The sequence below is a fragment of the Sceloporus undulatus genome, chromosome 5 (assembly GCF_019175285.1).
Source record: "Sceloporus undulatus isolate JIND9_A2432 ecotype Alabama chromosome 5, SceUnd_v1.1, whole genome shotgun sequence".
NCBI lineage: Eukaryota > Metazoa > Chordata > Lepidosauria > Squamata > Phrynosomatidae > Sceloporus > Sceloporus undulatus.
This window is the reverse complement of record NC_056526.1, coordinates 6,676,887-6,703,715: the sequence shown is the minus strand read 5'-3', so window position 1 is coordinate 6,703,715 and position 26,829 is coordinate 6,676,887. Positions and strand designations below refer to the sequence as shown.

The 26,829-nt window shown below is 42.5% G+C and overlaps 1 protein-coding gene across 2 annotated transcripts in view; it reads right to left on the bottom strand.

The window, feature by feature from the left end:
- The window catches only part of PLXNA4 (plexin A4), a 611,693-nt gene that overhangs the window by 36,478 nt on the left and 548,386 nt on the right, over positions 1-26,829 (bottom strand). For both annotated transcript variants that reach the window (XM_042470005.1, XM_042470006.1), the window contains exons 24-28: positions 24,926-25,072; positions 18,063-18,222; positions 14,003-14,106; positions 8,034-8,133; positions 5,080-5,270 (exon numbers count right to left, since the gene is read on the bottom strand). In XM_042470005.1, coding sequence (XP_042325939.1) covers positions 5,080-5,270; positions 8,034-8,133; positions 14,003-14,106; positions 18,063-18,222; positions 24,926-25,072 — 702 coding nt within the window. The remainder of the gene's footprint in view (positions 1-5,079; positions 5,271-8,033; positions 8,134-14,002; positions 14,107-18,062; positions 18,223-24,925; positions 25,073-26,829) is intronic.

Below are 26,829 nucleotides of genomic sequence, written 5' to 3'. Positions count from 1 at the left end.
GGCTGTTTGACAAGTAGGGGAAGATTCAGAGAAGGAATGGAAAAGTGAAAAGGGACTTTGAAGGCAAATTTGGTAAGGAGAAACCAAAAGAACCGAGCGTGTGTAGCTTAAAGAAAAGACAATTAAGAGGAATCCAAAAGAATGTGGGAAATGCTTCCTCTAGCACTGATGACAGGGAAAAAGCAAGTTTGTTTAAACTCTGGCAAGATTTCCACCGAACAGGGAAAAAGTCTTCCATATTGATTAGCACTTCCATACCACTTTTGCGGGTGTCTGTTTGGATGATGGACAGTTTGGAAATATTCAAAACAGATGAGGGAAACAGCAATCCCAAGTATACAAAGGGTTTCAAACACATTATCCAGTTGCAATCCTTACAGCACACCACTAAGATGAATGTCCATATCCCATCGTTTCACAGAGGCCAAGAAAGAGGCCTAAATCTTACAGTTTCTCCTTATTAGAGCAGACTGATGTCATCAATTACATCTCCCTATATATTGATCCACCATTCAACAGTTGACTCAAAGATCACTAGCTAGTTGGTACTAACCAACCAACAGGATTCCAGGCATCACTAAGGTTGCATCACCCGGTTTGGTAACTCATAGTGTCATCCTCCTTATTGGCCTTCTCCCATGCCATACAGAATCCTTAGTTATGTTTTTTTTGTACTAAGTTTACTCATAAACCATAATTTCCATATATCACTTAATATTATGGTAAAAGATATAGTCATGTTAGTCTGTGAAATCACTATGTAGAGAGATCTTTTATCATCTTTGAGACTAACCCAGGGCTGCCATCACTGGTGAGGGTCACTCTCTCTGAGCTTAAAAAGCCTGCCTAAATAAAAATGTTTTTTGCTTGCGAACAAAAGGCAAACAGGGAGAAGACCAGTATCCTCCTGTGGAAGGGAGTTCCAGAGGTTGGGAGCAGCCATCAAGAAGGCTCTCTCTTGTATCCTCACTAAGCAAGTCTGGGACTGACAGAAAGCCTTCCCCTGAAGATCTTAGGGCTCTAGCTGGTTTGTATGGGGAGATACGGTCTCTCAAATAGTCTGGACCTATGAGTTAGCTAGAAGATGAATGTGTATGTGTGAGAGAGAGATGTGTTTTAAATGCATTAAATAATTAATTTGTTATTCTGTGTGAATAAAGTATTATTTGGGTATTATATGTTTTTGGCCCCTGGAGATGCAATATATTAGAAAGCCTGGGCATTTGTGGTGATAGCAGTTGGCATCCAGTGGGGATAGTAAAAGAATAAAATCTCAAATGAAAACTAAGAAGGCATCTAGGAGATCTCCAAAGTTGGTGGTCATGCTGGTGGGACAGGAGGAGGTCCACACATTTGTGGCAGAGGTGAGGATAAATGAGAGCACTTGCATTTGGTGGCAGTGAATGATATTAATTTTCACATTTGGTGTTAGCAGAGGTATAACTGGAACCACACAGCCTACCACTTGGTGTGAGGAGGTGTTGCAACCCAACTTTGATGCTTCTGCTTTTGGAAACAACCTGTTGTATTGATTTACCAGTAACAATGCTAAAGTATGCCAGTAATGTACAGTCGGTCCTTCTTATACACAGATTTTTTATACACGGATTTAAGCATACACGATTTGAAAATGATCCAAAAAAGTATAAATTTACCTTGATGTTCCATTTTTTGTGAGGGACACCATTTTGCTATGTCATTATACTTAATGGGACTTGAGCATACACGGATTTTGTTATACACGGGGGATCTTGGAACCAAACCCCAGCGTATAACAAGGATCCACTGTATATCAGTTTTTGGTACCAAACAAGATCTTAGGGAAGCCTGGAACTGGATCCATTTCTGCAAAACAAACAAACAACACACAGCCCCATCTGGGATGTAGGGATGTCATTCCTTACTGATTTTCTTCTCAAAAGAAGGAAAGAATAACATTATCAATTACCTTCCCGCTGTCATAAAGTCTTCCAAAATGGTGCAATTTTTGATGACTATCAGCAGTTTGAGACATATTCTGTGCAAAATTCACATGTTTATTGAAGCAGATAAGAACATTTTCTGCACAGAAAAATATAGAAATACTATGGTGCAGAAAATGCTAAAAAAACATCAAAAAACACCAGCAACCTGCATGCATTTTGAGTCGATACATCCTGAAATGTGAAGATTCTTGCCAGTCCAAGATTGTTTTTGCTTGAGTTTCTTTATAAGTGATAAACACATTTTTTTCCAACTGTATTTTGAATATTTTCCAATATTCTTCTCATCCCTACTGGGGCGCTGGTGTGTTTTTAAGAAGCAAAGGGCAACTAGATGTCAACAGCTTCTTGTTGTTGCCATTTTGTAACAGCAGGGTCAAGACAGGACCAGAGACCAAAGGCTGCAGGCCTTAGCTGATGTGGGCTTCATGGCCACATTATTCAGGGCAGATTTCTTTCCTTCCAGGCACTCACTAGTCACTACTCACTTCTGCTTGTCCTCTTTTTTGTTTGTCACTTTCAAAGTGTCAGAAAAACCCTTTCGTTGCAAATAACAAAGCAAGCAACAAGGGAGGTGGTGCCACAGGGAAAGCATCAAGTGTTAAAACACCATCTCTGGCATTTCTGGGCCGAAAGTCAACTGTAGAGAGTTATAGAGCTGTCAGGCAAATCATCTCCCATGAAGCACGGAGGAAAACGGTGACAGATTAGGTGCTCACCGCCCGTTCGCTTGACACCTTCCTACAGTCCAGCACCTTAGTGGAGGGGCCGTTCCCTTGTCAAACAATCTGCTGGAGAACTCTCTTTCCCTCTCCATTTTCTCCTCTCTGCTAAACATCTTGCTTCTGTGTCAGTCCCTTTTGTATTAGACAAAACCCGCAACAGTGTTCCAGATAGTGAGGCTGCATTATAAGGTGTTATCGGAAACAGGCTTTAGTTTCTTTGCAGACACAGCGATGCCTGATGGATGGACAATTTATGCACAGAGAAGTCATACAGCTCTGGAGCTGCTCTTCCAAACAAGCTCTAGTCCGCCCAGCAGCCAGTGATATGTATTGGTTGTTGATCTCAGTACCATCCCTATCCACAGATGCAGCATTTTACTTCTATTTAAAGGACCTAAATAAGGCCCCTTTGTTGCCAAGGTACTAGGAGATCATGTTAATGCCTGAGAAGACAAAATGGTTGGCAATCCAAATGTACTTATTTAAGGAAAAGATGGGGGAACGTGCCACATCCCTCTTTTTATTGCTGCCAAGTCTTTGCAAAGCCCCCAGGTACAGACCCTCTATTTAATTTCTTAGAAATTACAAATCACCCATAAAATAACTCAAAAGACTCTCTAGAGTGGTGGCAAACACCAAAACATACCCCACCTCCACTGATGTCTCATACTTTATATTGTAAAAACTGGTTGGAATCTGGGCACAAAAAACCAGGAGGTGCAAAGTGAGAAATGATTCAGTCATCTCCAGGTTGGATTTTTAAGCTCTAATTTATCTATCATGTTAGAGTTTGTAAATATAAAATATTATAAAGGTAAAGGGAATTATTCCTGGTTACCTTCTGAACAGCAAGAGAAGCTAGCCAGGCCCTTATTCTTGACTGGCATGTGGCCTCCTAAATTGTGGTCACCTTCTGGATGATCTGTGAGGTTTGTCCACCACTACCACCAAATGTGAGGAACTCCTCCTGTCCTACTGCTCTGCCATCAAATGTTGGGACCTTCTAGATGCCCTTGTAGTTCTTGTGTGAGACGTTTTTATTTTTCTATAACATACATACATGCTTTTTTACTGTTGTTTCCATATACATGGTGCTTCAAATCCACATGTGTAAGATGTTTTTCATCTAACCCCAACATTGGGCACCACTACCCTTGAATAGCTGATGCCGCCACAAGAAAAAGAAACAGACCACAAGGAAGAGAAACTAGGAGATGAACTAAACTATATTCAGTATGTAGAGAGAACCTTTGAGACTAAGAAAAATCTTTATATCCACAAATTCCAATCCATTACCAAAGGTACAAACAAAGACAATGGCTTCATGGCACACAATATATTAATAGAAAAGTCCTTGCCACTGCACAGAGAGCAAAATTAATCTTCCCACAGAGAGTTTTGAACCCAGGGAAATTAAGTTTTGGTAAGCAGATTTATTGCTTTCAAACATCAACACTAACCACTGTAAATATCAGAAAGGCCTGTATCACCTTGCTCAGCCCTTTGAAAATTGAGGCCAAAGGACACGATTTGCACCTTTGTGGATCCTATTACTTTCTGTCCTACTCCCACAACTGTATAAATATGCTTTATAACCTGAGGCCTTAATATGACGTGGTTCTGCATCCAAAAAAGTGGGTTTATAAGCTCACACTAAATAAAAAACAGTCAGTCTTAAAAATACTGTCATGTTCCTTTTTTCCTTCCCCTCCTTTCCTATGCTTCCACCAAAGGTGTGTCTCAGCAAAAGCATTCCAATAACCACTATATAAAGTTCTCAGAGACTGACACCACTTGCTTTGCAAATCCTGAGATTTGTAGGTTGGGGAGGCACTAGCACTCTTAGGCAGGGAAGGTTAAAAAACTTGTGAAACTACAAGGATGTAGGATGGAGTTATAGCCCTTAAAGTGTTGTCAAACTGCATTATTTCTACAATTAGTGTGTACATGCACCTTAACTCACATCTTTCTCTCATTTTCTAATTCCCATCTCTCATTCCTAACTGATCTCAATTTAACTAATCTCTACCTCTGACTAACCCTCTTAACATCTCTAATTCAGATTTCTAACCAGCCATCATAAACACCAACCTTTTGAAATCTCATTCAAACATTCAGCCAAACACCAATCACTTCTCACATTCCCAATAGATCATCAGTAACTTATTATATCTTATTATATCTATTATACTTCACATACATAACCATATTTTACTTAAAGTTCTGTAATAATTTGGAAATTTTATTTTTGTGGATGACACAACTCAGGATCCCCCAAATCCAGGTATTCTGGCAACTCTGGGATTTATGATGTTGCAGTCTAGAAAAGTAAACTTTCCCCCGCTCTTGTCTTACCACCCCTTCTTGCATACCTTGGTGGCCAGCAGCCTAGTCAGATATATCTCTGACACCATCTTGCTCCCTCGGTCGCCCTCCTTCTGATCTCCATGTTCATGGTTCTTGACCAGATGCCACATCTTGACTCCGCTCTCCAAGTCGGGTGTAATCATGGGTGTCCGGGAACGCAGGCTATCCGGGCTACCTGTGTAGCGGATCATGTTTTCTAAAAGCAGAAGGATGCAAAACCTTAGGAAATTCCTCAAGGACACATGGGATCAAGATTGGGAGGCCATCTCTCAGCTGTTCTGGGAGGGGAACTGGGGTGAGGGAAGTCCTATATCAAAGTTGGACCAATTATGAGAATATGCTGGATGAGGATGCCTGAAGGATTTAATTCAGCCTGCATTTTTACACAATCCTGACCCAACTTGTAACTTCCAGACTAATGTGCCTATCAGAACAGCTTTTCATCTGTTTTTTGCCTCTCTGAATTTTGCAATGTTATCTGTCAGCTCAGAATACCCAACTGTTTCTACCTGTGAGCTGCTTTGGGTCTCTCTGGGGAGAAAGGTGGCATACAGATGAAATAACTAAATAAAAATAAATAAACGGAAACAAAAATATACATTTTGGGTCGTACAAAAATGCAGTTTGTAGTAAAACATACACAAAAAAACCCAAGCATTTTGCAGAAGAATTTTTTTAATGACATTTACGTATCACTTCTCAGCCTACTAGGACCACCAAAGCAATGTAAAATAGATTTTAAAAAATTAAAACACTAACTACATAGACAACCCCTTTTAAAACAACTTTTTTTTAAAAAAAACTCAGTATAAATAATTTTAACAGATGACAGTTACAATGTCAAGGATCAAAGGTCTTTCATCCTTAAAATTGTTATTTCTGTCTGCCTTTAAAATTATTTGTATGGAATTTGTTTTTAGTTTTAGTTTTAGCTTTAGTTGCCCACCAGATGCTCAGAAGAGGTGGAATGATTCTAATTTCTTTTGGCAGGGAGTTCTATAGTGTATGTGAAGGGTTTAATACAGAGAAAGCCCTGCCACTTGTATTCAACGGTGTAGCCTTGCAGGGTGTTGAGACATGCAAAATATCCTCTACTGATGATTTCCAATTTTTGGTAGCTCCATATGGAAGGAGCTGGTATATTCAAAATTAAGGTCAATATTTCTTTGGGGGGGGGGGTTTGATGGTACTAATTTTGTGCCATCTCCAGAGCCATGTATTGTCAAAATCACATGCAGTATGCATAACTGTCCATTTCATTCATGGCTGTGATTTATACCCTGAAGCTCTGTCGCTAATGTAGGCTGATAATCTGAATGCAGAAATGAACACATTTTTCTATGCTGGGCTTTGACATCTAAGCCCATCTTCTGGCTCTGTGTCCAAATTCCACAAGTGGGATTTTGGAAGGTGATCTTGTACCTTTCAGAGAGGAATATGTAAATCCTCCTACCAAATGGGGAAGACTGTGGTTCTCTAAGGTTAAATATCTAAAGTGGACCCAAATTGTCAACTGCTGCAAGCAAAGAGCAAGGGTCATCAAGAAGTGGAAGATCTCTCTCGGAAGCCTTATTAATGCATTGCAAACTGGATTAATTACTGCCAGAAGCAGCCTGGAGCATCATGGCCACCGCTTAAGTCATTGGACTTCAACTGATGGGTCATGACTCGACCTAGTTGGGTCGTATCAGAAGTGCTGCTACCATTTTCTTTCTTCATCTCCTTTCACCTACCACTCAGCCCCCCTGACCCTGTAGTCATTATCTGAAAATAAGCAGGGACCTGAACAAGTTTTCCAAAAATATCTCAAGTAGATGTAGGGGTAGAAAGAATATTCATCATTATTTGTTCCCAGTTGCAAGGGGGAGCGGGGATAAACCTAATATTCCCAGCATAAATCCCATTAGGCATAATAATAGACCATTCAGAATATGGCAGTTTCTCCTGGTATCCCAACATCCCAAAAGTTGTGGAATCATTAATCTGCAGAGACAAACATGTCTTTTTGTCCACCCCACTCCCCATTTTCTGCATTAAAGATGGGTTTCCTATGCAGAAAACAGAAAGCCACACATCTGGGGAGGGCAGAAGGATTCCTCTGTAACACTTCCAAATGTTCAAATACAGGCCGATACCATGGAGGAATAGGTATTTCCTCCTGCAGCGAGGAGAAAATTACTGTAATAATTCATCCTTACATATAAGGGCAAAATACTCAAGGATTTACATCTCAAAAATAGAGGTAGGAAAAACCTTCTTAATTGTTTCTACATGTATGTCCAGTGTTGTGCTACAATTTCTGAAAGATCTGGGTTTGAATCCTGCTCAGCCACGGAATCTCTCTGGCTGACTGTGAACATGTCATATTCTGTCAGCTTCAGAGGAAGCCTCTGATGAAATCCTGGCTTTATATGGCTGTGTGGGGGTTCAGGTCTCCCAGAATGCAAATCTAACACTCAGTCCATTATATACACAATATACTGGCTCTCATGACTTTTGTATCAGATAGAGGGAAAGCACTGGAAAAAGCCACCTGTGAGTATTCTTCAGCTACGAAAACCTTATGGAATCTATGGGATCACTATAAGTTGACAGGTGACTTGAAGACACATACACAGTTAGTATATGAAATGTCCTACTATCCTTAAATCTTGATTTGCATTTAAAGCACTGGCCAGATTGCTACTGTTCTGTAAACCCCCTTTTGATGCTCCACCCATCATTGGCCGTGTCATAGGAAAAACGAGAGCGTGCAAATCTAACTGAATGGCCTGCACATCATGAGTGTGTTGACAGTCATGTATGCAGCCTAGTGGCCCAGCTAGGACATCATTCTCTTTGTTAGCATCAACAGGGTTTCTTGCTGTAAGGATGAAGGAGTGGGGAGTAGAGAGCCATGTACACCACAGAAGGAGAGATGGGATACCAGTTTGAGAAACAAAGGTGCAGAGGCCCTTACCGTACTTGCTGGCAGATGTCCTGGAGACTGTGGAATTGTTGACAGCATTGTAGGCTGTAACTTGCTTGGACACCAAAGCCACCACAGAACCGTCAGGCACCTAGAAAAACCAAAGAAAACCAAACAAAAACTCATTATCAACAAGATGATCAGGTTGTGGAAAGCTCACTGTGAGGAAGATCAATGCTCCAAGCCCTCAATGCACCACTCAGGAGAGAGTGATATAAGCAAGCAACCATTGTATGGCATGATGGTCATACATATAAGTAGATTAAGTTTGCTTTTACTTTCAACCACTGTGTTTATCAGGTGGTGTTTTTGTTGCTGCTGTTACTTGTTACTAGTCTCAAGTGTACTACAAGATCCGTTTGCATACTGATTTTCCAGATGAACATGGCTATTTATCTCTGAATCTGGAACCTCAGAGAAAGGTCTACTTATTTATTTATTTATTTATTTCCAGGATTTATATCCCACCTTTCTCCCACAATGGGATTCAAGGAAGGTGGATTCTGGGCAACAGGGACTGGAGAAACTCTCCCACCTTCCCCCTCCATGCCAAAAGCTCAGAAGAGCAGGAAAGCTATCCAAAGACAGGAAGCTTTCCAGTGTGTGATCGGCAACATCTCAGAGCCTCTGCAAAGAAAAGAAGTGAAACAATACAGCATATAAAGCCGGGGCAAAGTGAAACTGCAGGTTGGGAACTTCTTTGATGAATCTGTAGTTCTGGAGAGGTGCAAGGGAGAGCAGGAGGCCTAGGAAAGCGTGGCCAGCGCTTCATCAATAACAATAATTAGCACTTAACACAGAGTGGCTTCATCTTCAAAGCATCTCAGAGATGCTAATTAACCAGCTCTCTTTGGAGCCTGGAAAGGTGGCTTTTAACATCTGCGAGTCAGTTTTCTCATATTCATATAAATGGGGAAGTGACAACAGTGTCCCACTGAGAGGATGGTGGTCACCTGGCTGGTAAAATAAGGACCAGAAATGACATATCTGGCAGACTACATGGAAAGAGAGTTGTGGTTAAGGGGGAATAAGGAAGAGATCTTATGATTTTGTTGGCTTGGTATGTCAGAACAGCAACAATTACACTGACAGTGGGATCTCCAGCACTTTAGATCTCCCACAGTTATAGCCTAGAAAAATCACACTTCTCAATTACCTCCTTAATCCAGTTGCTACTTCCAATTTGCTAGCTCCATTAAATCAATTATACAAGTGAAAAACTGGACAAGTGAGCATTTCATTGCCTAGGAGACCTATGGTAATCTGGTTGGGATTAGTAGATGGATTTAGGGTAACAACTCTCAGAATGTCCCAGGCAGTATAGCAAAAGGCCAAGCCATCTAGGAGATTTGGGACTAGCACTCCCCCCCCCCCAAGTAACTTTATCAAATTTTGCTAGTGCCTCAGACCTATTCAAGTCATTCTGGTGGAGAACAGGGTAGTTATCATTTCAAAACAAAGTGATAAACATTGTTGTAGGTAGGGTAGCGGAATGGAAGAAAAGGGACATTTTTCTTCTGAGAAATTTAGGAACTGCTTTAGTGAAGGGATGAATGGCATCTTCACACTCCCTCTCCACTTTGGAACATCCCCATGCTGGTTTCATGCAAGATTCTCTCAAGATTTGTGGTTTCAGCCTCCAGGATAGAGCACATCAATCTCCTTCCCGGTCTGATTGGAATTAACTCTTGTCCTCCTCATTATCTCATCTCCGTTCCCAATCTGTTTCTAATCTGTGGCTTGACATTTCATCCAAAGCCATCACCGGGAAGGTGAGGCAGAGGGGGTGAGTGAGAAAGCTGGATAAAGGAAGGGAACTGAATGACTATTTTCCATCCTATAGGCATTCTGGATATTGCTGATTGAATGTCACCAAGGTGACAGACAGAAACAGACAAAGGAAGATACAAATAGATAGAGACAGTGGCAACTGGCAGCCCTCCATGTCTGTAGGCCAGTGAATCCATTCCTGGTTTTATTATTTAGGATCTACTTTAGTGAAGGGATGAACGGAGCTGTCCAAGGAGATGATCACTTTTCATTGATAGGTAAAAGTAAAGGTAGTCCCTTGACATGAATGTCTAGTTGTAACAGACTGTAGGGGGCTGTGCTCATCTCCGTCACTAAGCTCGACACCTTCCCATTGAATGCTCTTACTTTTCTACTGAGAAGTGGTACCTATTTATCTACTTGCATTTGCATGCTTTCAAACTGCTTGGTTGGCTGAAGCTGGGACTAGTAACAGGCGCTCACCCCATCATGCAGCTCTTGGGCCTTGAACTGCCAACCGTCCAATGTTCTGATCATCAGAATTGGTGTCTTAACCACTAAGTCACAGCATCTTTTGCTGATATTCTCCATTAGTTAGTTACATCCCCCTCCTTGTGTCATTGAAAGGAGCCCTGTCATCCAACTTTGGCTGCTGGTTATGAAGGTGGGCTGGAATGGCAGCTGCATAATCTTACAGTAAGACTATGGACTATCAGTCCTGTTCTCACTGTGTTCAAGTCAATGAAGGCAAGTGCATATATATTGGTTTGGGAGCACTCCCTGACACATGCCCCTCCATTAGTGTGACTGGGCTGCTCCTGGTCCTGAGTGCTTACTTCCACCACCATCTTTGACCTCCTCTGAGATGGTGGCTGCCCTCTACTAATTTGGTGTAATCTGCAAGTTTGATAAGCATGTCCCCTATTCCATCATTCAAGCCATTGATAAAGATGTTGAATAGCATGGGCCCAGGACAGAACCCTGGGGTGAAAACCATTGACTGATCCAGGCAAGTCAGCACATGGTACAGTAAAATTCAATGGATTTATTGGTCTATCTAGTTGAGATTAGCAACAGGGTATAGACCAATAAATTATAAATTTAATTAAATTATTAAAACAAACCTATGTTAATTATAGTACAGTGCGCCCGTGTTATATGTGGGCAAGCCTTACACAGCTTCCAGCATACGCTGGAAGGTGTGCCGGAAGAAATGGCACAGTGCACCAGAAAGAGTAATGGCGCATGCACCCATGGTGTGCGCATGCCACTGCACCACCGTGTCGCCACGAGCCCGAGCACCATTGGCTTTCATGGGGCTTGAGCTTATGCGGAATTTCCCTTACACGGGGGGTCCGGAACAGATCCCCTGCTTAAGGGAAGGGACTACTGTAGACATCCCACATTCACTGGGATTAGCGGCACAGGCATCCCATGAAAATGGGAAAAGTACACACACACACAACCCCCCCCCCAAACAAACCACACATACTATTTTTTTCATCTGAGAAAACACCTGTCTAGGAATCTCTAGGTCCTTCAGAGCAACCTGCCCTCTTGACCCTTGCCCATCATAGCTGGCCGTCCAGGGGGGGGGATGCATTGAGGAGATTCCTCACGGATATTATCAATGCATCCTTTAGGGAAGGGCATGTTCCATCTTGTCTGAAGGAAGCGGCTGTTAAGCCGCTTCTGAAAAAACCTTCCTTGGACCCCCTGGATATGAACAACTACAGGCCTGTTTCTCTGCTGCCATTTTTGGGCAAGGTAATCGAGAGGGCAGTTGCTCTTCAGCTCCAAGCTGTCTTGGATGAAAAACCGATTATCTAGACCCATTTCAAACCGGCTTCAGGACAGGCTTTGGGGTTGAGACTGCCATGGTTGCCTTGACTGACGATCTGCGTCTGAGCATCGACAGGGGTAGTGTGACCCAGTTGGTGCTCTTAGACCTCTCAGCGGCTTTCGATACGATAGATCACGGCATCCTCCTGGACCGCTTGGGGGGATTAGGTATCGGAGGCACTGCATTGCAGTGGTTCCGGTCCTACCTCTCGGGCAGGTCCCAGAGGGTGCTGATCGAGGACAGTAGCTCCAGAAAGAGGGAGCTCCTTTGTGGAGTCCCTCAGGGAGCTATTTTGTCCCCAATGTTGTTTAACATCTATATGAAGCCGCTGGGTGAGATCATACGGAGTTATGGTGCTGGGTGCTATCAGTACGCTGATGACACCCAAATCTATTTCTCCATGTCTCGTTCGTTGGCCTCGAATTCTAATGGCATCTCTTCTCTCAATGAATGTCTTCGGGCGGTAATGGGCTGGATGAGGAAAAACAGATTGAAGCTGAATCCGAACAAGACGGAGGTGCTCACAGTAGCGGCCCCGAAACCAAGAATTGGGTTGCAACCACCAGTCCTGGACGGGGTCACACTCTCCTCTAGTGACTGTGTTCGCAGTCTGGGGGTGCTCCTTGACTCGTCGCTCCTGATGATAGATCAGGTGAATGCGACGGTCAGGAGCGCCTGTTATCAGCTTCGGCTGATACGCCTGCTGCGCCCTTTTCTGGAAGTAAGGGATCTCGAGACAGTTGTGCACGCACTGGTAACCTCACGCCTTGACTTCTGTAATGCGCTCTACATGGGGCTACCCTTGTGCCTGGTTCGGAAACTACAGCTGGTTCAAAACATGGCAGCCAGGCTTGTGTCAGGAACATTCAGAAGGGACCATATCACTCCAGTTTTGAGGTCCCTCCACTGGCTGCCTATTGGTTTCCGGGCCCAGTACAAGGTGTTGGTTATTACCTTTAAAGCCCTAAATGGCTTGGGTCCAAGCTATCTCAGAGACCGCCTCCTCCCATACAATCCTCCCCGCGCTCTCCGGTCCTCTGGGAGGAACTTGTTGCAGCCTCAAAAATCGAGGCTTGCGGCGACCTCCCGGAGGGCTTTCTCTGTTGTCGCCCCCAGGCTCTGGAACGGCCTGCCGGATGAGATCCGTCAATTAACATCTTTGGACAGCTTCAAAAAGGCTGTCAAGACGGATCTCTTCAGGCAGGCCTTCCCAGATTGAAATATCCCGGCCTCAGGATCTCAAGATTTCCCCCCTCCTCAGTAATGTCTCCAAAGCCCCTTTTCTTTAGAATTGAAGTTGCAGTGGTTTATTGGTTGGTATTATTTTGTTTAATTTATTGTTATTTTAACTAGTTATTGTGGTTTTAAATTAGATATGTTGTTTAATAACTTTTTAAGGGGGGAGGGAAATATATTGTTTTTATGCTGTATGTTATTTTAATGTTGTAAACCGCCCGGATTGGTTCGCCACAGGGCGGTATATAAATAAAAATTTATTATTATTATTATTATTAACTATATGGTCATCCACCAAAAGTTGACCACAGAAGCACATAGGAGGACCTACAAATGCCAAGAGAAGTGTTTTCTCTAGGAATCTATGTCCATCATGATTCTATGGCAGAGTTGTTCTGAAGGACCTAGAGATTCCAGGAGATAACATATTACTCAAATCCATGAATAATCAAATCTGCAAAAGTCAAAGCTGCAAATGGGAGGGACTTACCGTATTAAGACATTGTTGAATTACAAGCCCCTTTAAAAGCACACAAAAATTCAGCAACCATCCTTCATTAAAAACAATGTCTGCTTTATTATTATTATTATTATTATTATTATTATTATTATTATTATTATTTAACCTTTATTTATGAAGCGCTGTAAATTTACACAGAGCTGTACATACAATCTTTTTAGTTAGACGGTTCCTTACTTATCAGACCTTCTTTCTCCCCACCTTCCCACTAGGGCCCTCCGTTCTGGTAGTCAAGGTCTACTGTCTCAGCCCAGGATTTCCTCTGCCCCATCCCGGATTTGCCCCTTTTCACTTGCTGCCCTTCACCCCTGGAACCTTCTTCCCCCACAAGCAAGAGCCATCACTTCTTTAACCAGCTTCAAAACGGAGTTGAAAACCATCCTGTTCAGAGAAGCCTTCCCAGGCATTGCATAATTGTTGCTTACTATTTGATGTTCTTTTGGTGCCTGTTTATCAAACCGTTTCCTGTATTGCTATGTACTGTATATGTATTATCCTACTTGAGCATCCCTTGAAATGGAGTTCAAAGCCTGAGAACAGTCATGAGTCTCCCAACCGATTTTTAGGAAACCTGAAAAGCCAGCCCCTTACCTGATAGTGGGCAAGAGTATTGAGTCTCTTCCAGTCATTCTCAATCTTGGTTGTGAGGTCCTCATCCTGAAGGATCATTCTGGCCCCACTTGCTTGACGCCATTCTGCAGAGAGAAAGAATTACTAGTCACTTCCCCAGTAGAAGGCAGACGACACGGTTCAGAAGAAGGAGATGACAACTACTGAATGGGTGGTTGGCTCCCCATTTGTAAATACAAATCCATCAAGGCTTCAGTTGCCTTGAAGTCAATTGAACTTCAGGGCCCACGTTCCAAGGGCTCACAGAAAGAAGCCTTGGGAACAGGGAGCAATTGTGAGCACACTAAAGGCCATCATAACATACAGCCCCAATTTCACCTGAGCTAATGGGAGGGATGCTTGGAGATGCCACAAATATCAAGGTGCAGCAGCCAGTGGGGAAAGGGGAAGACATTGGTCCAAAACAGCTTTAACTGCCCCGGCTCAGTGCTAGGGAATCCCAGGAATTGTAGTTCATTGTGGCACCAGAGCTCTCAGACAGAGAAGACTCCATGTCTCACAAAACTACACTTCCCAGAATTCCCTAGCACTTAACCAGGGCAGTTAAAGCAGTCTCAAATCACATGCATATACTCATCTAGATGCCCAATGGCAGCATACATTTAATTCTGCTTTTCCAACCTCGAATGGACGTTCTTGGTGGGACACAAATGCCCAGTTGCTTCCATATGGAAAGATATGCATATGTGAGACACCAACAGGATTCATACTACCTTAATCCACAGTCCTAAGGAAAAGGACTGCATTTGTCCACCGTGTTTCTTCACTACCTTCTCATATATAGATAAGTGAACCCAGGGTGGGTCCTGCACAAAGGACGGTGAGGCTTTTATGCTTTTTCCTATACTTCCACCTCTTGGACTTGCAGGAGGAGGAAATCCCATTAACTTTATCATGCCTTCCAATCAGAAATGGTGGGAAATGGAAACCCGGGGGTCAGCTGCTGTGATCTTTTTATATTCCTCTGGAGATAGCATATCTTTAGCTCATTCAGCAATTACATATTTGAGGTTTGGGGGTGTGGTACAAGGTTGCGGAGAGATAAGAAATTCCATGAACTTTAAGACAAAAGGAAGATTTGTTTGGCTGAAGTCCAAGGCTCTAGCAAACATCTGCAGCAGAGCTACTATGAGGCTGATATCTATGTCTTGCTCACCACCTTTCTCTTTCACTTTCCTAAACATAAACTTCCCTTCATCCCAAATATGAAGAAATTTATGAATTCTAATTCTTCATAAGAGAGAGCGGGTGGGAGGAAACTGAATTAGACTAAACTGACTTGGTCTGCTTGGAGCTGTAGACCAAAAGCATCAGAAGAGCCACTTATTCTTGACCTGTGACTTTGCCCTTTGGCTTGGAATCTCTGTTCCTAGTGATCTGGACTAAAATCCAGAAGAGATTCGTCACCCATTGACACAAAAGCCAGACTTGTTTATTCCTACTAATCTTACTGGTTCTTGGAGGGGATCTCTTCTATGCTGTGACAGTGTGACTTCCCAAAGTCAACGCTGGGTTTCCATGGTCAAGTGAGGATTTGAACCCAGGATCCCCAGAGTTCTAGTCCAATACACAAACCACTGCACCACACTGTCTCTCCAGAACAACACTAACTACATTAAAATCTACCTGGCTGAGGATTGGAATCTACTAGAGGGGATCTCTTCTATATCCCACTGGTGGGGGGCAATACACTGTGGGAGGACATGAGAGAAGGATTTCTCTGCTATGGCACCCCAATTGTGGAATACCCTTCCATAGGCCTAATTGGTGCCAACATTGCAATGCTATTCTGGTGTCAAGTGAAAACCCCATGACAGGGTCACCATAAATCAGAAATGACTTGAAGGAACATAAAACAAATGAATGAACTCCTAGTTTTGTGAATAACACCATTTGTTATTCAAAGTATTGGTGGGGGAGACTTGGTCTTGATTGGGCAGTTAAGACCAAATGGCTTTTTAAATAACAAACATGGAGCTAGTGAAATTGAAAACTGTTTGAATTAGCATCTTTATATGGACCAATAAAACTGTCAGCATTTTTGGACTCCCTGAGGGCATGACTATGGAGACCATCACAACAACCTTTGTAATTTCAAACACTACCACTATATCGCTGGATGGTGTGTGTTAGGAGGGTATAGTACACCTTGCTCAAGAGTAGGACTAGATCATATTTGTGATTCTGATTCCCCTCCCACCTCAAAATGGCTTTCCACCCATTAATTTGCCAAGGATTTCCATGGTCTACAGAAGCATCTGAGATGCATGCTACAACACAATCTCAGGCTCTGTTCCCACTGAAGCAAATCTACCAAGTGAACTCTTGTACAGCATGAAAAAGTTTGAAGGGAAAGGTCAGAGGATGACCATAAGAGCAAAATAACTTATAGTTAGGCTGAAGGGAAAGTATTCTCAACCAGGGAAAAATATAGAAGCTGCAGAATTACTAAACTCTTAGGAATCTCAAAGGAAAAGAAAGTTAAGCATTTATTGGGCATTCTGACCCAGCCCTCAGTTAAATGACACTTTTACTTACGACAATAATGATTGGAAATGAAAGAGAAAGGTTTAACTTTAGTAGCAGTGACTTGATGCTTGCTTAGTAATTTTCCATTAGGGCTTAATAATTGGTGCTTAAAGATTGGCTACTATATTTCCCATATACTCCTATGATTGGTTCAGTGTGGTTATATACTATTTCTGGGAAGGCCTTCAAACCTTGCAAAAACAGTAAAATGTACGTTTGTTTCAGTGCCAGATTGCTCAGTTGGGATACTGGCATTTGGCCTGGCACCATCTCATTAAATAAATGGCTGTCTCCCATCTTTAATCCTGTGTGTGTGCGTGTGTGCGTGCGTGTGCGGGCATGCCTTCAAGTCACCTGTTGACTTATGGGAACTCCATGAAAACCATAGGGTTTTCCTATCCACAGTATACTCAAAGATAGTTTGTCATGGCCTTCTTCTGAAATTAAATGGGTACAAAAGTACGATCAATGACTCCTATCCACCAGCACAGTAAGGGGTAGACCTCAGTTAAGCTTGGCACTTAGCAGTTTTGTTAGGTTCTGGAAGTGCTCCACCCAAAACTGAAACTGGTACTGGCTGTAAGCAAACTAGATTTGGTTCTAGTCCCATTTGCTCTTGTGTGCCTTCAAGTCATTCCCAATTTATAGCGACCCTATGGTGAAGCAATCATGGGGTTTTCTTGACAAGATTTCTTCCAAGGAGGTTTTGCCATTGCCTTCTCCTGAGGCTGAGAGCATGTGACTTGCCCAAGGTCACCTAGTGGGTTTCATGGCTGGGCAGGAAGTGAACCCTGGTCTCCAAAATTATAGTCCTATGCTGAAACCACAATGCCACACTGGCTCTGCCTTCCACATTATCAAGCAGTGTGGTAGCCAGTGTGGTGTAGTGGTCTGAGTGCTGGTCTATGACTTTGGAGATCAGGGTTTGATTCCCCACTTGGCCATGGGAACTCACCCCTGAAAACCCCATGATAGGTTTGCCTCAGGGTCACCATAAATTACAAATGACTTGAAGGCACTCAACAGCAATAGTGAAATGATGTTCCTTATATAAAATGGCAAAACCTAGGTTTGCTTTTTGGAATTTTTTTGAAAGAAAATATTTTCAAGTTGTGGATGGTTGAATCCATGGATGCAGAATCTGTGGATATGGAGGACCAACCATATTAGTCCACCCTCACTGAACATCTGGCCAAGAAATCCTAGACAACTAAGGATTCCAAGAACCAGTGAGATTAGTAGGAATAAACAGGGCTGGCTTCTGTGTCAATAGGTGATGAATCTCCTCTGGATTTTAGTCCAGATCACTAGGAACAGAGTTTCCAAATGAAAGGGCAAAGTCAGAGGTCAGAAATATGTGGCTCTTCTAATGCTTTTAATCTACAGCTCCCAGCAGACCAAGGCAGTTTGGCCAGTTATAAGCAATGATGTGAGCTGGAGTACAAAAATACACTCACTATTTTCTCCATTAATTCAACAATACTCAACTCACCTAGATCCATGTCAGCAGCTTTGGGCCGATGGGAGCAAGGTACATTCTTGAAGATGGCATCGAGGATCTTCTCCTTGACCTGGGTGATGGTGTCGCAGTTCAAGATCTTCACAGGGATCTCAGGGCTGTTCACATTGTCAGGGTTCACACAGCTCAAGACCTGTAGAGTTCAGTTGGAGGGATGAAGCCACGACAAGAAAGAATTAGCCAGTTAGTCCCAGAACATGTACATATCATCCAATTGTCTTAATTTGGCTGGGATAGTCCTGGTTAATACTCTGCCATCCACTTATTCACCTGCTATTAATCTCTCTCTCTCTCTCTCTCTTCCTACTTTCCCCATTTGTCCTTGGTTTACTTGAACTGCTGTAAATGGAATTCAAAGTGCGAAAGTAGTTTGCATTCAACTCAGCAGGAGAGAGAGCAGAGGAAAGGGTAGAATCTTGCCCTGCTCAGTAGGCCCATGCAAAAGAAAACTGCTGCAGCCTCTCCTAGCTTCTGTGTTCTGCCAGATTAATAATTTTTGCCATTTTGACCACACATGTCCAAGTTTTCATTGGTGTAATGTTGTGGCACAGTGGCTTGAGCACGGGACTACAATTGTAGAGACCAAGGTCTGATTCCCAGCTTGGTCATGAAACCCACTGGGGTCAAGTCACATACTTTCAGCTTCAGGAGAAGGCAATGACAAACCTCCTCTGAACAAATTGTGCCAAGGAAAACCCGTGACAGGTTCACCTTAGGGTTGTCGTAAGTCAGAAATGACATGAAGGAACACAGCAAGAATAAATGCATGTGAAGCAGCATTTTTAATGAACTTCCCTTAGTCTCCTTTGCTAAAGAACAATAATTATTTGATGATGCTCTTTCCCACAGTCTTCCAAACAGCACAGACTATAATGCTCAGCAAGTGTTCACCTGCTGGCCTTTTTTCACTGTTGTTGCCAAGCAACACAGAATCTCAGGCCCACCAGACCATTTTAGTAGCCGCTGCAAGCAATGCGCATTGTCTTGATCCTGACATGCTAAGCCTCATAGAGCCGGAGAGGCTGCATCTCCAACTCATGCAAAAGAGAGGGTCAAAACATGGTGTGCATCCCCCTCTGCATTACCTTTCCATGACCCCCAACTGAAAATTTTCTTTGCAAAAATTTACATTTTTTCCATTCCTGGAAGCACACAGAAGTGGCAGTTTTAGATTTAACGGTGGTCCTACAGCCCTCAACTTCAGCCCAAAGTAGAATTCAACCAAACTAAACTGTCTGTCATCGACTTTCAATCATTTCCAGTTTCCATATCTGCAGGGGTGGCAGCAAATATTTATTTGTGCTTTTTTGTTGTGGCAGGGCATTCCTAAGCAGAAATGTTGCTTTCAGTGCCAAAAGCAAGTTTTCTGTGCAAATGAAATGAAATACAGGTATACCTCGGTTTACAAAATATATGTGTTCCTACACATTATTTCTTTAACATAAACTCTGGTCCTGGAGACAGAAATAGTATGGAGAGAATTGGGATAGGTGCCTGTGCTACAAAAAAAGAAAAAGAAAGAAAGAAAGAGGAAACAAGAGAAAGGAGGGGGGGGGGAGAGCAGTCTAACATGTTTCAGGGAATTTTAATTCAAAATTAATCACATGGAGCCAGTATGCAAAGGAATCTTGTAGCACCTTTGGAATTTCCTCTGTGAAAGATGTCGCTGCATACACTTTTGTAAACATAGGGCTAGTTTGCAAATTTAAAATACTTCTCATTCCAGTCAAACAGAATGTGATCTGGCTACATGCAGTTCATAGGAGTTTGGTTTTTTGTGCCTTCCCAAAAAAACTCCTTAAACTTTGTGGAAAAAGGCTTTGCTGGAATTTTACTTTTTTTTTTACTGGAATATCTGCTGAAATCTGCAGAAATGTGCATTATTGCACGCATGGCCATCTGTCTTGTTTGAATGCACTGGGAGGGCTGCACACATTTTGGGCAGAGGGAGGGCGAATAGATGCAAATGGATGCAAATTTGCACAGGAAAGTGAACGAAATAAACCATTGAGACGAATTTGCGAAAATGCACAGCAATTTGCATACTACACATAGATGTAGACTAACTCTTGGTGTACTTCCTCAGATGCATGGATTGAACGGATACTCAGGAAGCAACATGGCATAGTGGGTTGAGCAATGGACTACAACTCTTTAATAATAATAATAATAATAATAATAATAATAATAACAATAATAATAGAATGTTAAAGGCAGTGTGGCATAGTGGTTTGAGTGTTGGTCTAAAACTCTGAAGACCAGGGTTCAATTCCCCACTTGGCCATGAAACCCAGTGGGTGACCATGGGCAAGTCACACTCTCTGAGCCTCAGGGGAAGGCAGTGGCAAACCTCCTGTGAACAAATCTTGGCAAGAAAACCTCATGATAAGGTTGCCTTAGGTTTGCCACAAGTTGGAAATGTCTTGAAGGCACATAACCACAACCACAACAATTGAAGGTTAAAGGCATTATCCAAGGAGCTGGGCCTTTTTTAAGGAAATAGGTCTCAGCACCTAGGATACTGTCTGGCTGCACCTCTCCATTTGCAAAACATTGGCAAGCCTTTCTCTGAGACTCAGAGGGAATTTCTAAAATTCTTCCAACTTGGAAAGGCAGGACCAGACCCGGAGCCTGAACTGCTCTCAATCTCATTACATTGGAACACGGCGAGGCTTTTCAAAGTTCCCTCTCATTCTGGCATCTGTCAGGCAGGTTAAAGGTTTTCTTAATGAGTAAGCCTCTGGCTCTACACCAAGATTTGCTCTATTCTTCCCTCCACTCAAACTCTACCATCAGAAGCTAAATGCAAAGCATATGAGGGGAATCTCTGGCATTTGCGGAGCATAATGGAAACTTGGCTGCCACTTCAGACGTATTTATTAGCAGCCTAGAATTTCATATATTTTTTCTTTCTTTTTAACCAAAGTGGGGAAGGGGGGGTTGACTCAAAAAAATTGAAATGTACACTCCTTTTAAATTTAAGATCTTAGAAGAAGAGGTGAAATTGAGGTCTATACACCTTGCAGTATTTCCCCCATTGTCGCTTTCTATTTTCTCCCCCTTTTAAGTACAGAAGTTTAGCTATCAGCCTTAGTCTCCGATTAATACAAGGTGAGTCGAGGCTCCTTTGGTGATCTTGTCTCTGCAGATGTGCACATGTGTTCCATTAATTGTACACCAAGGATATCAAATAATTCATCCCCAAAGGATTTTTCCCCCTTTGATAAAGCAAATGGTTGGCAGAATCAGTGATCATGGATAACTAATTCCTTATCACCAGGGGCGATTGCCCAACAATGAGACACAATCCAAGAAGATAAGACTATCCCAGGTAGTTTTGCTTAAAGAAATTAATAAGACATGAGCCTTGGGGATGTGAGAAAATACCCCTTTATTTCCTTGAAGTCTTCCATTGTTGACATCTGTCATTACAAAAAGTGATGGCGAGGAGCTACTGTATTGCAGGGTTGTGCGAGTAAATCTGCTCTGGATTTTAGTCTAAATTTGCAAGGAAATTTCCAAAAAGCTGGACCAAATTAGGGCTCAGTAACTTGGATAGCTCATTTGAAATTAGACAAAAACCCAGAGCAGACTCAGTGCCCAATGAGATGGAAGCCAGAGCATTTTGTATTTTAAGAATGTGTGCACTCATGTGTGTAATGTTACTTTCTCACTGTGAACCACCTTGTATTCTCTTTTTGGGAGAAAAGTGACATATACATCCCATAAACCAATATATAAATGAATTAGGGCTGCATCTACATTGCAAGATTAATACAGTATGTCACTGCTTTAACTGCCATGGTTCAATGCTATGGAATTCTGGGATTTGCAGTTTTTAAAGCTATTTAGCCCTCTCTATCAGAGAGCTTTGGTGCTACAACAAACTACAAATTCCAGGATTCCACAGCATGGAGCCATGGCAGTTACAGCAGTGTGAAACTTCATTAATTTTGTAACTTGGCAGCAGCCTTGAACACTAGGAGATCAGGGTTCAAATCCTCACTAAGCCCTGGATACCCACAGGGTGACTTTGGACAGGTCGCACTCTCTCGTCCACAGAGGAAGGTAAAGCCAAACCTTCTCTGAGCAAATTCTGCCACAAAACCCCTGTGATACATTCAACTTACAATTACCTTGAGCCAGAAATGCCTTGAAGGTACACAATAACAAAGGACATTTATTGAAATTCTCTCATTTTCTGATGGCTGATCCAAATCCTGTTTTTTCATTATGCTGTATCTGAAGATTATTAATGCAACACAGCTATGTTCCAAATACCTCGGGCAAAATTCACCTACTGGTGCCTAAACTTTGGTCTTCCAGATGTTTTGGACTTCAGATCCCATAATTCCTAATTTTTGGACAAGTTGGCTGGGGCTTATGAGATCTGAAGTCTAAAACAAATGGAGAACCTAAGGTTGGGAACCACAGGTTTAGATCTATAACCAGTGGTGGCTGATGGCTTCTGTGAGAGCAAGGCAGTAAATCTGATGTGGAAATTAACCTGAATTTTAAAGGAGTTATTCTAAATACTGCACCTGGGCAAAGATCAGAACTTTGGAGAGCCTGATAAAAGTTCAGACCCAAACTTAGAGTGGATTTACTACCTTCACAATGCTGAAGCCACCAAATGCCATTGTCCATAATGTTGGCCAGTGTAACCATGTCAAAATGAGTTTTCCCCCAGTCATTTTTTCAGATCTTGTGTTGGGAAATGGAGGATAGCAGGAGTTTGGCTACATCTGTACAGAGGCCTGAAGGGGTGCTTGAGCGCAACAGAAACTGATCCCCAAAGAAAAAGATGTGAGGAACATCTCTTTTATGGCCCATTAGGGCTTTGGCTGTCACCATTAAACACTCCCCACTGGGAGCTTTCATCCAAAGTCAAGGAGGGAGCATATTTGTAGTTATGGCATGTCAATGGATATTAACTAATTCAGCTGCTAGTACAGGAGGAGCAGAGGTTATGGGCATGACAGTGGGACCACCCTGCATGGTGCATGCTATTCAGAGCCAGTGGTGCATTCAGGACACAATGGGATCCTTCCTATCACTCCCACCACTTCTGCTCCTTAAGGGCATATTATATAACATACTTGATAACTTTGAATCACATTGCATGACCTGTCTTCTAGGCACATTCCATGTATCAACAAATGTGAAAATGAGCCACAGACCTATGGAATGGGGGACCAGATTGATTTTCTATTCCAGTTAAGGGCAGGCAACCACCGCAGTTCTGGAGCTGGCACTTTCACCTACTGGGACACTCTGGGACCTGACTGGATTGCCAAAAATGCCAAAGGGCACACACAAAACCACATCAAAAGTGGGTGAAATCCTGCTTGTATTGGTGGTTGGACTGGAGATGTGAAGGTTGAGAGATGGCATGACAGCCGTATTTGAATATCTGAAGGGATGTCACATGAAAGATGGAGCAAGCTTGTTTTCTGCTGCTGCTGCAGCGACTAGGGCTGCATCTATATGGCAGAATTAATGCAGCTTGACACTGACTGCTTCAACTGCAATGGTGACATGCTACATAATTCTGGGACTTGCAGTTTTGTGAGACATTTAGCCTTCTCTGACAGAGATCTCTCATGCTGCAACAAATGACAAATCCCAGGATTTCATAAGATGCAGCCTTGACAGTGAATGCGGTGTCATACTGCATTAATCCTGCAGTGTGGGAGTAGCCTCAGACATAAATTAATGGGTTCAAATGACAAGAGAAGAGATTCCATCTAGACATTGGGAATTCATTACTGAGAAATATTATTTTTGGTATAGAAAAAGCAGTTTCCTGAAGAGAAAATAATGTAATTGGGGATGTATTTTATGCAAAATTCACATGTGGCTCATTTGCACAGAAAACAGCATTTTCTGCTCGTAATTTTTTCTCCCTGTATAGGAATTGCTGTTTCTTGCACAGAAAATCCTGTTGTTTATTTAATGCAAAACTACATGTGAGTTTTGCATAGAATAACTTCTGTATTTCAATTAGGCTTCAATAAGCTGTGGTTTCAAAGACTTTCTCCCAGTGGGAAGAAAACTGCTAACACTACTCTTTGCTTCCTTGGAGAAGAAAATAAGTAGAAAAAAAGCATCTCTAATAAGGAAATTCTTCTGCTTAGACCCCATTAAAATGACAAGAAACCACCCATGAACTTTAAGGCAAAAGGCAGAGAAGATCCTCAGGTGTCATATTTCAAAGCTAAGTGTCTGAACCACTTGCCCAGCTCTCAAAATTCATCCAGCATGAGTCTCAACAAGAACATAAAAGAAAGACTTTTGGTCTGTTCTAGAGGTACCTGATAAATTCAAAGATATAGCCATGTTAATCTGTAGAATCAGTATGTAGAGAGATCTTGTAGCATCTTTGAGACTAACTGAAAAAAAGAAGTTGGCAGCAGGAGCTTTGGTAAACTTCAGTCTACTTCCTCAGATGCATTTGGTCTGTGGAAGTGGACTTAACTCTAAGAAAGCTCATTGTGCCAACTTCTTTCTTTCAGTTAGTCTCAACGGTGCTTCAAGATCTCACTACACACTGATAACTTCATTCAGCCTGTGTTTTTGTAGTAAATATTTTTACAACTCACAAACTAATGGGGGGGGGGGGTCTCAGAACACATTCGAATTGTCACAAAAAAAGGTCCTGATGTGCGTAAAAATCACTAAAATGCACAAACCTACTCAACTCCTTGCCCAGTAAGGAGAAATATTTTGAAATGATCTCTTCTTGCATATGAGAATGCATCTCCAGTTCTCTCCCCACCCCCCCAAACACACATTTCCATGTGTGGGTCCATGGATGATGCTCTCTCGTCACTCACCAAGGTCTTGTAGTCTATCTGTTGTCGTATGAGCTTGTCCTCGCTTAAGGAATAGCGAGCTTCTCCCGTGATGGCATCAATTGGTCCCTTCTCCATCTGTTGCTTGATGGCACAAAACAGAGAGAAGAGGGGCTCACCAGCACACTCCTGTAGCAGTGAAAAAGGAGAAATTAAGAGATAAGTGAGACAGAAGAAGAAAGAGAGGCCTCCAGTGATACTAAGGATAGGGAAGAAATGTATTGTTCAGTGCTGGGTGGTGTCTTCCATGGCAGTGGAAATGGTACATGTTCTCATCTGGATTTTAATGGCGCTATCCAAGATGTCGAATCCCACCAGAGGTTCCAGAGAAGGGCAACCAAGATGGTCAAAAGTCTGGAAACCCCAGCTTTTGGGGAATGACTTAGGGAGATGATTATGTTTAGCTTGGAGAAGAGAAGACTGAGAAGGCCCACAATTTGTTATTGTCGTTGTTGTGTGTCTTCAAGTTATTTCTGACATATGGCAACCCGAAGGCAAACCTATCCTAGTAGCTATCTATTAAGTATCTAAAGGGATGTCATGTAGAAGATGTATCAAGATTGTTTTCTGCTGCTCCAAAACCCATCATTTCTCATTCATGATGGATTCAAATTACAAGAATAGGGCTTCCAGCTAAACATTAGGGGAAAAAACAGTTTTAGTAAGACCAGTCGGATAGACTGCCTTGGAGGGTGAGAGACTCCTTTTTGGGAGGCCTTTAAACAGAAGTTAGATGGCATGTTTTAGTTGTATATTCCTGCATGGCTGTGGGTTGGACTGGATGGCCCTTGTGACCCCTTCCAACCCAGAGGCTAAATCTGCACTGAATAATTAATGCAGTTTGACACTGCTTTAAACTGTCATGACTCAATGTTATGAAATTCTGGGATTTGTTATTGTGGCACTAGAGCTTTCAGATACAGAAGGCTAGATATCTCACAAAACTACAGAATTCCATAGCATTGAGCCATGACAGTTAAAGCCATGTCGAACTGCTTTATTTCCACAGTGCAGATCAAGCCTAAAATTCTAATTCTGATTCTCTCCAAAATAGCTTGAGCACCTCGGACAACTTCTTCGGCATTTTGACTAAAACCCAAAGTAGAGTCACCACCTCAGGTCATACAAACTGCAAGCCACCACTGGCTTACATTTTTAAAGCGCGCACACACATAACCATGTAGTTCTGAACCAGCATGGAAACCAAAACTCAGTTATGCTTCAAAATAGACATATCTCTAAATTTTCTTTCAGAGTTCTCCAGGTGTTTTTGTTTGTTTGTTTGTTTGTTTTAGTTCTGATTGGCAGAAGGCTAGGTCTCTCATCCCCAAGGGCTTTCCAATTTATAATCCAGTGCAAAGCAGACATCAAAGAAAGAGGAGCAAAAGAAAGGAAGGAAGATCAAGGATAGAAACTCTAGTCCATGTTGGAGATTTTACTTTAAAAACTGAAAGTGTTTAATTTCTGCAAAGATCAATGTGTGCTAGAGATTGCCACCTTAATCAGTAACCCCCCCCCCCCACAACTTTACTAACGGATTTGGGATGAACCACCACCAAACCAGTGAATTTGGGATGAACAGCTCTAGGAGGAGAGCCAACAGACTCAAGAGAGAGCAGTGGAAGGGAAAAGATGAATGAGGAGTGAGCAAACAGTGCAACACCAGCCTCCTCATTCATCTTTTCCCGTTCACTGCTCTCTCTTGGGTCTGTTGGCTCCCCCCCCCCCCCTTGAGCTGTTCATCCCAAATTCACTAGTGTCCTTTCAAGCTGGTCCTCTGTAAATCCCTGAGTAGATGCTGGTTCTCATTCTGGAAATAAAAGTGGGACCTCTCCTTTGCCCCGACACCTGCCTGCCACTTCATTAGCTTATCTCCCAGCAGCATA